Consider the following 16,110-nt stretch of genomic DNA (forward strand, 5'->3'; position numbering starts at 1 on the left):
GTCAATTTTAGCCATTTTAACTTGCAAGGCATCTCTAGGGGGGACAACCGGAGTTTTACCAGAAAATCCGTTCTGTTACTTTTTTATTCATATCATGTTTAATGTTTGTGCAAAATTTCAAAATTTTCAAGGCATAGTTATTGAGAAAAGTGCGGACGGACGAATGGACAAATGGACAAATAGGTGAATTAACAGATCCACCCTCCTTTTATCGGGGGACCAAAAAAAAGTTTTCAGACAACATACTTTTATAGAAAAAGTATTTCTCTTCTTTTAATATACCTGAATAGTTGTCTTACCTTTCAAATGTTTTTCAGCTGCGTCGATTGTAACATCTCTTCGCTGTCTGTAAAAATCAGCTGCTTTTAACGCATGACTTTTGAAACCTTCCAAACCCCAAAGTTCTAGAATCTTAAGGATAACAAACTGTTTGGAAAAAAAAAAATAATAAAATAAACATTTGATCCTTTCCTGTGTATTTAAATCAATTTTGAACATGTTTGCAAGATTTTTTTTATATTATCTGTTTAGTATTTACTGGATGGCTGAAATAAATTTAATTATAAATGTAGAAAAAGAACAATATAATAAAACAATTAAAACAGTGAAATAAGAAGCTTCTATAAATATGTCTTGAATTGACAAAATGGGTTGATTGAGAATGCAGTGTGGCAGTATGGTCATTTTTAGTTTCTTCCTTCGTATCCTGATTTCATTTGTTTTTATTTTGTTCCAAGCAAACTGCATGGACAAAATACAGAGTTATTTCCCTTTTTATTTTTTATTTTTTTTTTTTTTAAAGATGGCGGTCATTTGAAAATAAGATACAACTACACTATAACAGCTAAATTCACAAACTAACAATCAATCAATTTAAAAACAAAAACAATGGTCTCTACTGACTTTTTTGTGTCGATTTCAACTAAAAGCAATGATATCTATTTAATTGGCATGTCAGAAGTATTTAAATATTACCGCATTATTTTAAAAAAAAAAAACGAAATAAAAACGAGTTTATGATCTTTATTGTAAAAAAAAAAAAAAAAAAAAAAAAACCCTGCCATATTTCTTTTGGAAGACATGACAGAACAAGGGAAGTAACCCAGTTATGCTATAAACAAAGCACACATTTATGATCAACACACAATTTATTTAAAAAAAAAAAAATAGTTACATGCTATTTACCTCCTCTTGGAACTCTCCTGCGTTTTTATTTTATTTTTGCTAATTTTTGTCGAAAAATGTTTTCTTTAATATTTTTTTTTTTCTAACTTATCGATTTTCATAATTTTTGAATACATTCATTACTGTAACATAACAATTAAATAGAGATCATTGGCTTGTCTTGAAATTCAATATTAAAAATTTCGAATTTCACTATTATAGTTTAGGTATACACTGAAAATAATTCCAACTCAAAGTATTTTCTGGAAGAAATTAAATCGAATTACATTTTATTTTTAACAAGAAGTGGCAACAATGCACCAAAAGAAGTAAAGAACCAAAATCAAACATTGAATTTTCTAAAAAAAAAAAAAAAAAAAATGATGAACAGACTGACATTACGTGATGCATTAGATTTGTCTTAAGAATTAAAATGTGAAAATCTTTTCACTTATTCGGAATCATTAATTGTATTGGAATCAGGAAAAATTTTGTGAAGCATCCCATCACTAGTTTGCATAGTTGAAAGTGAGGAGTGAATCTCTAACTCTAGTAAGTTGCTTAATAAGTTTTAACATGTCTACATATAAGGAGTATCTAACTCAGCAGTGACAAGGAGGACAGTATGAGAAATTACTATTGAAAAAAGGTTCTCAGTAAAACTTGTAAGTAGGGTGAAATGAAAGAAATATGAAATATATATATTATTAGCGGGGGGTACCCGGCGTTGCCCGGGTGTTTGAAGGTGTGTGTTGAGCAAAAAAAAAAAAAAAAAAAAAAAGTGGTAGTAGGCAGGTAGGCTCGAGCCTGTAACAGGAAAGAGCAAAATATGTGAAAAAAAAAAAAACAAAAACGCAACATCTTTGCTGTTGCATCCATTGCCAAACCGGAAGTGACATAGGCTTAAATTAAGGCTAGTCAATCGAAAAGAAGGGATGACTTTCGGAAATATCAGTGAAAAAAAAATGACCCCTCCCAGTTGAGGGTGAAGGAATTAATGTTTTTAGCAAATTTTTCGATATTTGTCATCCGAAGGATTGAGCTTCAAAATGATACCGATCTCATGAAAATCTGTCACCTCTGTCGAAAGTTTTAGGCAAACATACATACTTACATTTAAACAGACAGGTGAGATTTATATTATAGACTAGCCTGAGTGCCCAGCATTGGCCAGGTGTTTGGAGGTGTGTGTTGAGCAAAAGAAAAAAAAAAGTTGTAGTAGGCAAGCTGGCTCGAACCCATGATGCAAAGGCGGAAAAGAAAGTGGAGGTGTGTGTAAGGGTGTTAGTTGAGCAAAACAAAAAAAAATTGGAAATAGGCAGGCAGGCTTGAACCTGTACCGCAAAGGAGAAAAAGAAAGTGAAAAAAAACGTGACGTGTTAGCTGTAGCCGCCAATCGCCAAACCGAAGTGACGTAGGTTTAAATTAAGGCTAGACAATCGAAAAGAGGTGATAACTTTCGAAAATATCAGCGAAAAAAAGCGACTCCTCCCTGTAGAAAAGTGCCTAGTTAAAAGTGAAGGAATTAATGTTCTTGGACAATTTTTTGATATTTAACGTCCGAAGGGTCAAGCTTCAAAATGATACCGATCTAATGAAAATCAGTTGCCTTTGTTGAAAGTTTTAGGTAGACATACAAACATACATTTAAACAAACTGGTGAGATTTATATTATAGACTATCAGGGATGCCCGGCGTTGCCCATGTGTTTGGAGGTGTAAAAGAAAAAAAAAAGTTTTGGTGGGCTCGAACCCGACGCTTTGAGGTGAAAAAAAAAGCCTGACATCTTACCACGACCCATAGAAGGCAGAGAAGTGAGAATGGTTGAAATTAAATGATTAAAAAGTTAAGTGAATGAGTTCACACAGGTGCGTAAATTTAATGAGGTCAAACATTACACCATACAGGAATGAAATCCCGCACTTAACTTTGGCTGCGAGGCAGTTTTTTTTGGTTTTGCTTCCCCAAGATGTTGGGGGTAAACCATCTCCCCATAAAAGGGGACTGTCCAAATGAATAGCAATTCTCTGATATGACGTGTTTTCACCACATTGATCAAAGCTGATTGCTTTCTGGATGTCCCTGGCAGGAAAGCCACTGCCTTCATTTAGATTAGTTTCACTTTGTTTATACGAAAAACACCAACAAACACGCGACAGAACAGAACAGCATGAATTTTATAAAAGTCGATCAAAATAAATCTAGACACGACATCCTTTTGCAAATTGTACATATTATAATCTAGGATGTATATAAAAAGTTCTAAGACACAGTACCCCAACACCCCGGCGAAAAAAGCCTTTGCTGGATATACAAAAATGCGTGCGTTGCTTTTGCCTTTTATATATATAAACTAGTGTGGGTGCCCGGCGTTGCCCGGGTGTTTGGAAGTGTAAAAGAAAAAAAAAGTTGGGTAGGCTCGAACCCGAAGCTTTGACACAAAGGTGAAAAAGAAAGTGTGAAAAAAAACCCTGACAGCTTACAGCTCGGCCATGACAGGACAGGAAATGAAAAGCGTTTTAATTTAACGATTAAAAATTTAAGTGACAGGTGCATAAATTTAATGAGGTCAAACATCACACCATAGAGGAAACTTAGCTTTGGCTGCAAGCCAGTTTCTGCATATTTGTTTGCTTCCCTCCAAGATATTGGGGAAAACCAGCTCCCCATAAAAGGGGAGTGTACAAATGAATAGCAATTGCCTGATATGACAGGTTTTGGCCGCATTGATCAAAGCTGATTGCTTTCTGAACATCCCAGGCACAAGTGCCAGGGAGCTTTCTTTTGCTACGGATTCAGTTTTGCTTATTTTCAGAAAAAGCCAAAGAAACACGCGAAGAGTAAAAAATATTCCGAAAATAGTGTGTAAAAGTTGCCCAAATAAAAGATACACACAACTTCGTTTCGTGAATTGTAGATATTATAATCTAGGTAGTATATAAAAAGTTCTAAGAAACAGTGACTCCCCCCCCTCCAAAAAATCTTTGCCGGACTTACAAAAAAATGTGCAAACACTAACACACATTTTGCCTTTTATATATATATAGATTACTAATGGAGATTTGATACATATTTGTCTGAAGCCGAAACTATACTATATAATATTCTGCTTGCTCCTTTAGATAGTTTGTACTTTATACTTTGAAAAAAGGCTAAATACAATTTTTGAAGGTCATCATCATCATTGCCCGAACCAATGTGACTCTTCCTCTCCAGAGTTTCCTGTCTTCCATCAGCTGCCTCAGATCTTCAGGTTCACAGTTAGCGTCGTGTGCTATTTGCTGGATGTACGTAGATCTAGGTTGTTCTTTACTTGAGCGTCCGTGTCGTGGAGTCCATAGCAATACATCACTCACCAATTCATACTTGCTCCTCAGACAATGACCGGCAAATCGTAGGCGTCTTTTTCTGATGGTATTAGCTATGGCAGGTAGGTTGCCATCAAGTTGCTGCTCTGTGGGATGATTTTGCCAAGATATATTTAATTCTGCTCGTAGCATACGGGTGTATGTGCCATCTAGTTTTCTTTCCAATCTTTTGGTAAGTGTTCAGGTTGTAGCACCATTAACAAGGACAGACTCTACCACTGCCCTGAAGAACTGCCTTTTCAGTTTGTTAGTTAGTCCCGAAGTCCATACTGAACGCAGCCCATCCAATGCGGTCCATGCTTTTGAGATGCGAATTTTGATATCTCTCTCTGTGGAAGCTATGTTGCTGCCCAGATATGTAAACTCAGCGACTTCTTTCAGTGTTGAACCAACCAGAGCCCTTATCTCTCCTTTCACATTGAAAGTGTACAAGCCTTTTTCAAGTCTCACACAATAACACACATTCGTATTTCAAGCAATGTCATATACATACGCGCACACAAACATACGCGCCCACATCCACACACGTACACATATGCATGTTCGCGTACATACACTCACATTCACGTATATATATACACACTAACGCACACATGTGTATTCACACACGAATGCACACATGGACGACGTCACTTCCGCTTTCTGGGGAAATATACACATGCGCAAAACACCACCAGAAACGAGTATAAAACAAAGAGACAAGCTGTTTCTAATCCTTTTAGGACAAGCTCTCGACCAGAGAGGTTAGGCTAACCAGCCGCCTCCCGAAAGGGAGGCGCACACTCGCGCGTGTCCACACCCCTGCGACTATGTATGGGGCACGAGCTAACAGACCGTATGTACACATTCACACTCTTTCTCTCTCTATCTACTACTGGTGCCTGAGAACACCTTCGCGTTGCTGACTACTAACTGATGTCAACTCTCATATCCTCTTCTTTGTCTACACGCTGGACTATCATTCTCATTTCCACTACAACATTCATTTCTCTTCCCACGCGCGAACAAACGATAGCAACCTGAACTTGAGATGAACACACATTTCCTTTTCTTGCTACAACACCAGTCCCGCAACGAACATTGGTTACATACGCGCGGACATGAACACATGTTATAACTAAAACGTTCATTCTTTCAACAGCAAATAAACGACGTTTATCTTATCCATCAATTGAGTCTTTGTTTCCTTCAATTCCATTCGTTTCATTATTTTCTTGTGGCGAGCTAGGGTATTTATATCCTGGTCCGCTACAAAAGTCTACATCAATGTGGAGACCAATGTCATTTGCTTACGTAACAGTGTTTGCGCATTCACAAAATTTGGCTTTAAAAAGGTCAATCTGGCAACCATGGACAAGAATATGACTCCCTTTGATGTAGCCCCGTTTTCGAATATCATAATAACAATAATATATAATCATTGTTGTAATGGTGTGAGAAAGGAACTCATAGTAATTTCAATGTGCAGCGATTCTTCAAAGAAAGAAGTCAGCGAAATGCTATATAAAAAAGGGAACATTTGAAAGAAACAGGGCAAAAAAAAAAGAACATTGTCTGCCAAGAGATGCTGGACTGAAGGCTTAAATTAAGTATTGTCTCTTAAAATGTGATTTTATTATTTGTATTGAACTATGCAGCATAATATTACTTTCTGAGTATTTATTAGTATTTATTTATGTGGGTCAATTCTATATTTAAAATAATGGACACTATTTTCATAGAAATGTTAATAAACTCATATTTTCTGCCTGTTATTGGTCTTTCCGTCCAAACGACTAATTTTTTGCGCTATTTAGAAAAATATCAGCTTTATAAAAACATATTTGTTGATTAAATATATTTCTCATTCCGTGGGGTTTTCTTGATCTTATTATTTTGTTTAAACTAAAAGATGTTGATATGAGATGCACATTTGCAAGAAATTATCTTGAAATAAAAATTTAAAACATCATTAGTAACCCCACCCCCCTCACTCCATAAAATCTGATTTTGCAAAATGTTTCATCCATTTAAAAAAATTTTTTTTTTTTTTACACATTCACTCCAAACAAGGCATGTTGCCACTTTGATGTAGGGGGCTACTATCAGGAACCTAAGTTGCAGAGGTACTATGTAGGGAGTTTAGTAGCAAGATGTCTGGTTTACATTACACTTGAACTTCTGCATATCAGTACAGTTGGGAAAGCAGGAAACCGGAAAAGAATTCCAAAGTCCTACAGTTCTGGGGAAGAAGCTATTAGAGTAAAAGGCTTTCTTACATCTAGGGATCTCAACTGTGTAGGGGTGAGACTTCGCTGCTTGTCGGGTTTGTTGGGGGTATTTTCGTCGAGGGATACGAGGGCTTGTAGTTCGTCAGAGCATCCACCATTAAAACACTTGTAAAACAAGCAGGGGGATGCAACATTACGTCGATGGGACAGGGGCTGCAGTTTAGATGACAGTTCGGGACCTATTAGGTTGGCTACTCTCTTTTGGACCCTGTCCAGGAGCGAGAGACTAGTAGCAGATTCACCAGCCCAAATGTGACAGCAGTACTCCATGAGCGAATGGTGGTTTTGTAGAGGTACAGGATACTTTCAGGTGTAAGTAACTTTCTAGCACGATAAAGAAAGCCCACCTTCTTTGCAGCAGCCTTAGTAATAATCTCAATGTATTATTCCAACTCATGTTTCCTGTGAACGTTAAGCCAAGTGTTACATGATAAGGGCTGTCCCCTTTTCATGTAAGTATAAAAATGGAGAATTTAGTTTAAAATGAAAATTAAATAGCAATAGACAAATTCGAACCTCGTAATCTAGTTTAGAAATAGATTACGTGTGAGAATTTAAAAATGTAAAACAAACAGTTGTTTAGAATATAGATAAATATTTCAAGGAAAGAATGTTAACTATCAAGTTTGTTATGAAATTTTAAATTGAAAGAATGCAGCTTATAAGATAATGTTTTTAACATATTGGATAAATAAGTTACTGAGAAATAGGAAAAGTTTGGGACACGTATGTCCAGGACACGTGAAAGAATGCACATGTTTTAACATGTGTATGACGTCACGGAAAATAGAAAGTTCGAGGGATAGAGAAAAACTTTAGAGTTAGAAGCAGTCAGTGAGAAAACTCAGGGACAGTCAGACGTCTGGAAGCGAGACGTCACTTCAAGAAAAAATGTGAAACTTTGAATTCTTGATGATGGAATCACGGCCGTGTGAAGAATAAACCATCAAGTGTTTTTTGTAAAGCTCGTCTTGTGTCTTATGATTCTTAAAAAAAGGTAAAGTCCAATTGTATTATATATTTGTGTTATATGTCTTTACATACACGTCTCAACATCATCATGTCTACAAAATGTCCGAACTGTCTGAACACTATATCCCTTCACTTCAAGAGCTTTCTCCTTCTCTTCCATTCTACACAACAAGGAATGAACATTTTAATATATAATAATCGTAATAATATGAACAATCTCTCTAATATCTATCTAGTCTCTTACAACAACTTCTATCTCTCTCTGAGTCTTTCAACATCCCTCACTGTAATAAGACTCCTTCTAAGCATCTCTCAATAAGACTCTCTCAATTAAACCCCTATATACACCTATATGCAACATATACATATTTGATGCCGTAAATGACCAGACCACCCAGCAAGGGTGGGTTTAAAGAAAAAAAAAAACGAACCTGGGGTCTATACCACGAAAAAAAAAAAATTAAAAACACAACGTTTTAAAAGGATCCAACATAATTTTAAAAAATAAATAAATAAATAATACCACGGAAAAAAAAAAAAAATTACACGATCACAAAATACGAAAAAAAAAAAAGAAAAAGAAACACAACGTTTTAAAAGGGTCCAAGATAATTAAAAAAAAAATAATAAATAATACCACGGGAAAAAAATTTACACGATCACAGAAATGCGGAAAAAAAAAAAATAAAAAAAATTGAACACACATGCACACAGAGAACAAAAGATACAAGAAATATTAAAAAGAAAAAGAAGAAAAGACCGATATGCCGTAAAAGAAATCTGTAGTAATGAATGGAAATATAGTAAACACGTCACCATGCGTAATTCATTGATAAATGAATTGGTGATAAAAAAAAACACACACACACACATACACGCAAATGCAGAGATTGGGGGTCACCCATTATTGTTTTGAAATTTGTATGAAGTGTCAATTAGAAAATTGTGTCAATATGAAATCGTTTGGACGAATTGTTGAATTTAATCTGTCAATCAAAACAGGAATTTTTCAAAGGTCGCATGTACTCTCTGAAACAGCGTGTAAAGTCTGTTTGGAAATGCATTTTGTGTTCATAGTTGAACTTTTCGGTTTTTTATTTTTTGTGTGTTTCATTTGAATTTTTTTTTTTTTTTCAAAAAAAAAAAGGGACAATTGTTTTGGACAGACTGTTGAATTGTTGTTTGTTACAGATGATTTTTTTTTTTTTTTTTTGTTGAAAAAAGTTATAACTGTTGCAAAATGTTTAAATGTATTAAGGTATTTTTTTTTTTTTGAAAATGTTTTTATGATGTTGAACAAATATTGTAAATTGTCTTATGTATGTAATATTATTGATTTTCACAGCAAGAATTCAAAGTCAGCAGTAAAAATACATTAGATTAAAATGATCTAGTAGAAAATAAGATTAAGACGTATGGTTGGCTTACAGATTCAGTTAGAATTTTAGAAGGAGGACAAGAATTAAAATTACATAAACGGGTATTTGGAGAGTTTTTAGATGTGATAAGCCGTAAGAAAGATGTTTTGTTTTAGCATTTGGTTTTGTTGTTTTTTTAGAGATCCTAAAAATTTTTCTCCAAGAAAAGTGACTTGGTAGGGATCGATAAGCACAAGAAGTGCCCCTATACAAAAAATTTGGGAACCTGATTAATTAAGTGCTTAAAATAAGCTGGTTGCACGTAACGACTCCAAGCAAAGTGGTAAGTCTTGGCTTAATTAATAAACAGGCGTTGGAAAGAATACGAAAATTCTTAAGGGGACCAGTAAACCGAGGATAGGTAGTCCTGAGGCAATCACATATAGCTTAATGAAGTAAGAGACAGGCAAAAATATGCCGTAGATTACGTAAGAAAGATATAACCTTGTATTTTTTTTAGAGAAGCATGAATGTGGGATATATCTGCTGGATCTTAGAAGCTGGTGAGAGAAAAGAAAAATCACAAAAAAAATCGGGCTATTAGATAGTATTTAGAGCGCTATTAAGGTGTTGGGCGTGAAAAGTGTTAGTTAGTTAAGGGTGATATTTCTAAATCCTCGTCGAAGTTTCAAGAATCCAAGCAAGGAAATCCGAGTGAATCCGTATGAGAGAAAAAAAAAAGGTGTATCTTAAACTTCTGAAGCCAACCACAAAGATTTAAGTATATGAGCTTTGGTATGTCCCGTGTAAGATAGTTATAGAATAAAAAACAAAGCCATACTTGATAAGACTAACCATGCGGAAAGAGAGATCAGAACACTTTTGAGACGAAGGAAGTCGTCCATTTCGAGAAAGGTGAAAACCTCTAGTCTGCGGCATATGGGTGGCTGGAAAATAGCTGATGTGAATCATAGGTAAAGACCCTACACCCAAAAAAGTAAATGCCACGAAGATCAGAAAGGTTCTGATCTTATAAAAAAATAAATAATTGTGAAGTCGGCCGTGAAGGGCTGACTGAAAGAGATTTTTTTTTCTCGTTTGTTTTTAGCCTGATCTTTCTAGACGTGTGGTTGTGTAGATGTAAAAATAAAAAATGTACTAAATTTAAAAATGCATACATTTTTTTTTGTGAAATATGGAAGGGAGGGATGTTACATGATAAGGGCTGTCCCCTTTTCATGTAAGTATAAAAATGGAGAATTTAGTTTAAAATGAAAATTAAATAGCAATAGACAAATTCGAACCTCGTAATCTAGTTTAGAAATAGATTACGTGTGAGAATTTAAAAATGTAAAACAAACAGTTGTTTAGAATATAGATAAATATTTCAAGGAAAGAATGTTAACTATCAAGTTTGTTATGAAATTTTAAATTGAAAGAATGCAGCTTATAAGATAATGTTTTTAACATATTGAAATAGGTTACTGAGAAATAGGAAAAGTTTGGGACACGTATGTCCAGGACACGTGAAAGAAGACACATGTTTTAACATGTGTATGACGTCACGGAAAATAGAAAGTTCGAGGAATAGAGAAAAACTTTAGAGTTAGAAGCAGTCAGTGAGAAAACTCAGGGACAGTCAGACGTCTGGAAGCGAGACATCACTTCAAGAAAAAATGTGAAACTTTGAATTCTTGATGATGGAATCACGGCCGTGTGAAGAATAAACCATCAAGTGTTTTTTGTAAAGCTCGTCTTGTGTCTTATGATTCTTAAAAAAAGGTAAAGTTCAATTGTATTATATATTTGTGTTATATGTCTTTACATACACGTCTCAACATCATCATGTCTACAAAATGTCCGAACTGTCTGAACACTATATCCCTTCACTTCAAGAGCTTTCTCCTTCTCTTCCATTCTACACAACAAGGAATGAACATTTTAATATATAAGAATCGTAATAATATGAACAATCTCTCTAATATCTATCTAGTCTCTTACAACAACTTCTATCTCTCTCTGAGTCTTTCAACATCCCTCACTGTAATAAGACTCCTTCTAAGCATCTCTCAATAAGACTCTCTCAATTAAACCCCGATATATAACACAAGTAGCTTAAACAAAGTGCTCTCAGGTAAAGTATCGCTAGCCATAGCTATTGGTGGCTGGTAAGATTTCATGTAATTATTAAAGGAAACGAGTTTAGTCTTGGCAGCATTGAATGTTACCATCCATTTTTGTCCCCATTCCACTACAGACTGAAGGGTTTCGGCCATTACCTTAGATATGTCCTCATTAGTTTTCCCCACGTGCCTGCTATAGAGCGTGGTGTCATCAGCAAATATAATTAATTAACATTAAAAGCAGAAAAATAAAAAAAAGAAAAAGAAAATGGTGTCCATTCTTCTCTCACCTGAGTTAATCCACTGATGTGTAAAACTGATGTTTGCAAATGAAGCACAATTCTGTCGAGAACAGCAGCCGGGCCAGTTACAAATCCGCATCGCATACTGAAATTGATTAATTTTGTTTTTTGATCTTATATTAAAAAAAATTAAAAAACTAGGAAAAGAAAGTTTTATAATATTAATCAATTAAATGAATACATTGTCCCCCTCCAATGATATTATGTCAATATATATTAGAATTTTGAGCTGAATAGGATCCCAGATTATTGAATCCTGTGGTATCAAGTCTTACTTATTGAAAAGAATTGGAATTTACCTTCAATGTGGATTTCTTCAACCAATTTAGAATCTAACAACACCATCACTTTTTTATTCAAGGATTATTTGTCCATTCGAATACCAAAATCTCATAGCCTTTCTTTGTTTCAATCCTTATTTTATTTATCTATGTGCCTTAAAAAGATTTAATCTTTAATTTTCTATGTATGTGTTGAATAGCAAAATTATTTCATATTTAATATTTTGCTAATGACTTTTACTCTGAGGAGATGAGCCTGCATCGAAAATCTATGGGTTAAGGAAATTACTTAGAATTGTATTCTTTGTTCAAATAATAAATTTTTGTTTTGAAAAATTATATTTTTCTGAATTAAATTTAAATACAAAAAAACTATAAATTTTATATATATTAGCATTGCAAGTTGATTTTTTCTTTTTAAATAATTGTTATTTTGTCAACTTGCTTGAAAAGAGCTATATAAAAGATGCTTAAAAAACCGTTTGAATTATGCAAATACCATCAGTAGTTCAAAAGCTATGAGAATTTTAAGTGCCTAAATTTAGGCTTTTCCGAGGACATTTAAAGTGGGCTAAATTACGCACCTCAACATTTCAAGAAATTCAGTAATTTCGCCACCATTCATTTATTTTTCAAGCTATTCCCATGAAACTTGGCACTCTTATATAAAATTGTGTGCTCTTTCTGATTATGCAGTCAAATTTGATGTATCTCTTTACCATAAACCACAAATTATAAATTCAAATGTACAAATTTCAATTTTTTTTTAAACTGGCGCATGGTATCATACAGTGGGTGTCTATTCATGAACAAAACTAAGTATTATAGTGGTATTTAAATATAGCTTTATTGAGAGCAGGCATTTTCCTGCCTCATCACCAAAGGAGAGCTAAATCTGAGTGTAGCCATTGAATGTCTAAAGAGTATTCATGGCCGGTATTTACTACTCCCCTCAAAGAAATAAAAAATTGAGTAGATATGAATTAATCTCAGTCTCATAGTCGACCAGAACTTATGCATTTTGGGACCAGTCCAATTTTCAATTTTGTAAATCCTCTCTATCTGGCCCAAAATATACCCCTATTTTCTGTTGTTTTACTGAAAATTCAACTATGTAAACAAAGAAATAAAACGGTAATTTTTTTTACCTTGTTTCCACCTTAACATTTAAAATGATTATTTTTTTTTTTAGGGTATGCAGAAAACAAATATCACATTTAAATTTTCTGCAAATAAGTAGTTTTTCGGATATTAAGCAATGTCATTTCTTATGTTATTGCTGGTGTGGCCATCTTGGTATGCGCGAGCGCGCAAACCTAACCCCGAGAAACTATGCGCAAACACACATACCAAGATGGCCACCAGCAATAACATAAGAAATGACATTACTTAATATCCGGAAAGCTATTCATTTATGGAAAATTTAAATGCGAAATTCGTTTTCAGCATACCTGAAAACCTTTAAAGATAGTCATTTTAAGGAAAAATGTTAAGGTGGAAATATATATTTTTTTAGATTTTATTTATTGGTGTAGTTTCTGCGTATCATGTATGTTTACTTCATATCCAGTTTGTGATACAAAAAAAAGCACTAGATTTGATGTGGCTTTCATAACACTAAAATATTTAAATTACAGAAGCAGTGCTACACTATGGAACTATTGTAAAACTTTTGCTTATAAAAATTCATATTTAAAATGAAAATATAAATTTAATTTCCATCAAAATGATGGAAATTTGTTGCACATGTTTACATTAAAAAAAAAAGATGGATGTATGTACATTATTATACCTGCTATTGGTGGATCAAAATTTGCCATAGAACACAAAGTGCCAACATACTCATTCAAAAAAAAGGATTCAATTTTTTTAAAAAGGATTTTACCTACCCAGATGAAAGCAGTTTTGAGAAGGAATCAAATCTGACAACTCTACCCTCAACATCAAGCGAAAGGAAACTTGGAACATAATCCTACAAGAGAAATGATAAAACGCTCAAGATTATCAGCAAGAATAGTGATTGGCATTTTTAACCTTTTATGCCCTGAATTACGATTTAGATAATTAAAAAAAAATATTTATTGTTAATTTTAGATGGCAGCATACTGAATGTAAGCAATGGACAGTTGCAGTCTGGAGGTATCTGGCATCTACCCACATACTGAATTAATATGTACAAGATGTGTTTGAATCAATTCCCATTTTATTTATGCCATTATATTCATTTATTTACAACTGAAAGAATTAGTTTAACCAGATTATAAAGGGTTAATAAGAAAATATGATAAATGATTACAAATATTAACTAAACCGGTTAAACTGAAAAAACTTATGCTATTTTTAACTTGTTTTCTGTTTAGCAGAAGTCATGCCCATATATGCCAAGGAAAAGTACCTTCTGATTAACGTTTGCATAATTCCAGTTTGATTTTAGAAGTTTGCATTAAGAAGGTTTTACTTTGAAATGCTTTTTTCAGAATGGTTTTTATTTTTGATAAAACATGTTAGAATCAAAATATGTTTTTAGTCTTTACTTTGAAATGGGTTTTTTCTTTTTGTAAAATGGTTTTATATAATAATAATAAAAAAAATAGGCTTTATTTAAGCAAATTTCCCCGACAGTTGCCGATGCCCCTATTCTGAATTTGTGCTCATAAGACATCATTAATGGACCGTTTTTCACCGATATAAATGATCGCACAGTAAAAATTTAATTAAATTTAAAAAAAAAAAAAACAGGTTTTTTTTCAAGTAAAGTTCCTGACTGTTATTTCACAATGCAAGTAGTGTTTAGATTATTTCATGATGGAAAAGTTTTATAATCTATGTATATAAGATGTGTGTGTGTATGTGTGTGTATGTCTCGCAAAAACTTTTGACATACGCAATGGATCATCATGAAACCAGTATCAATTTTCAAATTTGATCCTTTGAAGAACAAATATTGAAAAATTGGCTTAAAACATTCATTCCTTCACTCTCAGCTGGGCAGTTTTGTACAAGGGGTCGCTTTCTTCGCCGACATTTTAGCAAGTCATCGTCACCGTTGGATTGACTACACTTAATTTCAATGCTCTCGACTTCCAGTTGCGCAATGGAAACATTACCTTTTTTTTGCTCCTTCGCGTCATGGGTTCGAGCCTGCCTGCCTACTACCACTTTTTTTTTTTAAAAACCTCTCTCCACCCGAGCTGCCTACTGTTGTTTCGATTCCCTCCCCCTACTATCACTTGTTCCCCCCCCCCCCGGCCCGCTACTACCACTTTTTTTTCCGGGGTTATTTACTACCCACCTAAACACACCCGAGGAAACGTCGGGCACCCCACTAGTAATTAATAAAAACAAAGGATTATTCTGAGTCTTCACTGTTTAGTCTGACAGGCCTGCATCATCCATCGGGGGACTTTGCTTGGAGAAAACTAAAATATATTTGAAAAATTTACTTAAAAAATAGTCTTTAATTTGAAATGTTTTTTGTTTTTATTTAAATCCTGATCCAATAAGATATTTGAAATATAAAATAAACATCACTAAAATATTTCACATCTAAAATATTTTATTTCTGCAAAAAAATCTGAAGAAAAAAACCTTTGTTAATCTTGCTAACTTTTTATTTATAAAAAAAAGCAAAAAAAAACAAAAAAAACTGAAAACCATCACATAAACATTAATCAGAAGGGACTGTTTCTTGATATACACCGGCATGACTTTGTGTAAAAAAAAAAAATAAATAAATAAACAGAAAGTAGAAATGAAAATTACATAAGGTTTTTAATTTAACAACCAAATCTCACCGGTAACTTTACTAAGAGTAAAAATATATGACACATGTTTTATCTTTGCTTATCAAGGAATTGCTACTCAAGACATTGTAAAGAGGTCACAACTGGATGCTGAAATTGATTCTGATTTTCTTTAGATGACGACTGATAACCTGGATGATTTGGACGATTCAGATTACTATTCTCATCTTGAGCATTATTCTCACAATGTTTCGGCTGATGTAACTTCCGACCATCTTCAGATATCTTGGAAAGCTCAGGAATCTGCACGGAATTTTGAATGGAACCTTTTAATCCACAGAGGTAGGATGCTCTCATTCCATCAGTCATGATTGGATAAAAATCTTAAGTAATTTGCAATTGTATTCTTAGTATCGCCTGTACTGAAGACTGGGCCTTCAACCTCCAGAACAAGGCCGCATACAAACTGAACTTTAGCTAATACTTTATCTGTTTTTGTCACAGAATGCTAAAACTCATTATCTCTTTT

At 33.9% G+C, this 16,110-nt stretch overlaps 1 protein-coding gene across 4 annotated transcripts in view; it reads right to left on the reverse strand.

Moving 5' to 3' along the window:
* Nucleotides 1-16,110, reverse strand: part of LOC145280021 (kynurenine/alpha-aminoadipate aminotransferase, mitochondrial-like) — a 61,843-nt gene that overhangs the window by 7,852 nt on the left and 37,881 nt on the right. For all 4 annotated transcript variants that reach the window (XM_080131672.1, XM_080131673.1, XM_080131670.1 and 1 more), the window contains 3 exons: nt 13,728-13,810; nt 11,546-11,642; nt 300-426 (listed from right to left, as the gene is read on the reverse strand). In XM_080131672.1, coding sequence (XP_079987798.1) covers nt 300-426; nt 11,546-11,642; nt 13,728-13,810 — 307 coding nt within the window. The remainder of the gene's footprint in view (nt 1-299; nt 427-11,545; nt 11,643-13,727; nt 13,811-16,110) is intronic.

Source organism: Euprymna scolopes, chromosome 7, assembly GCF_053919585.1.
Source record: "Euprymna scolopes isolate OS-2025 chromosome 7, ASM5391958v1, whole genome shotgun sequence".
Lineage (NCBI taxonomy): Eukaryota > Metazoa > Mollusca > Cephalopoda > Sepiida > Sepiolidae > Euprymna > Euprymna scolopes.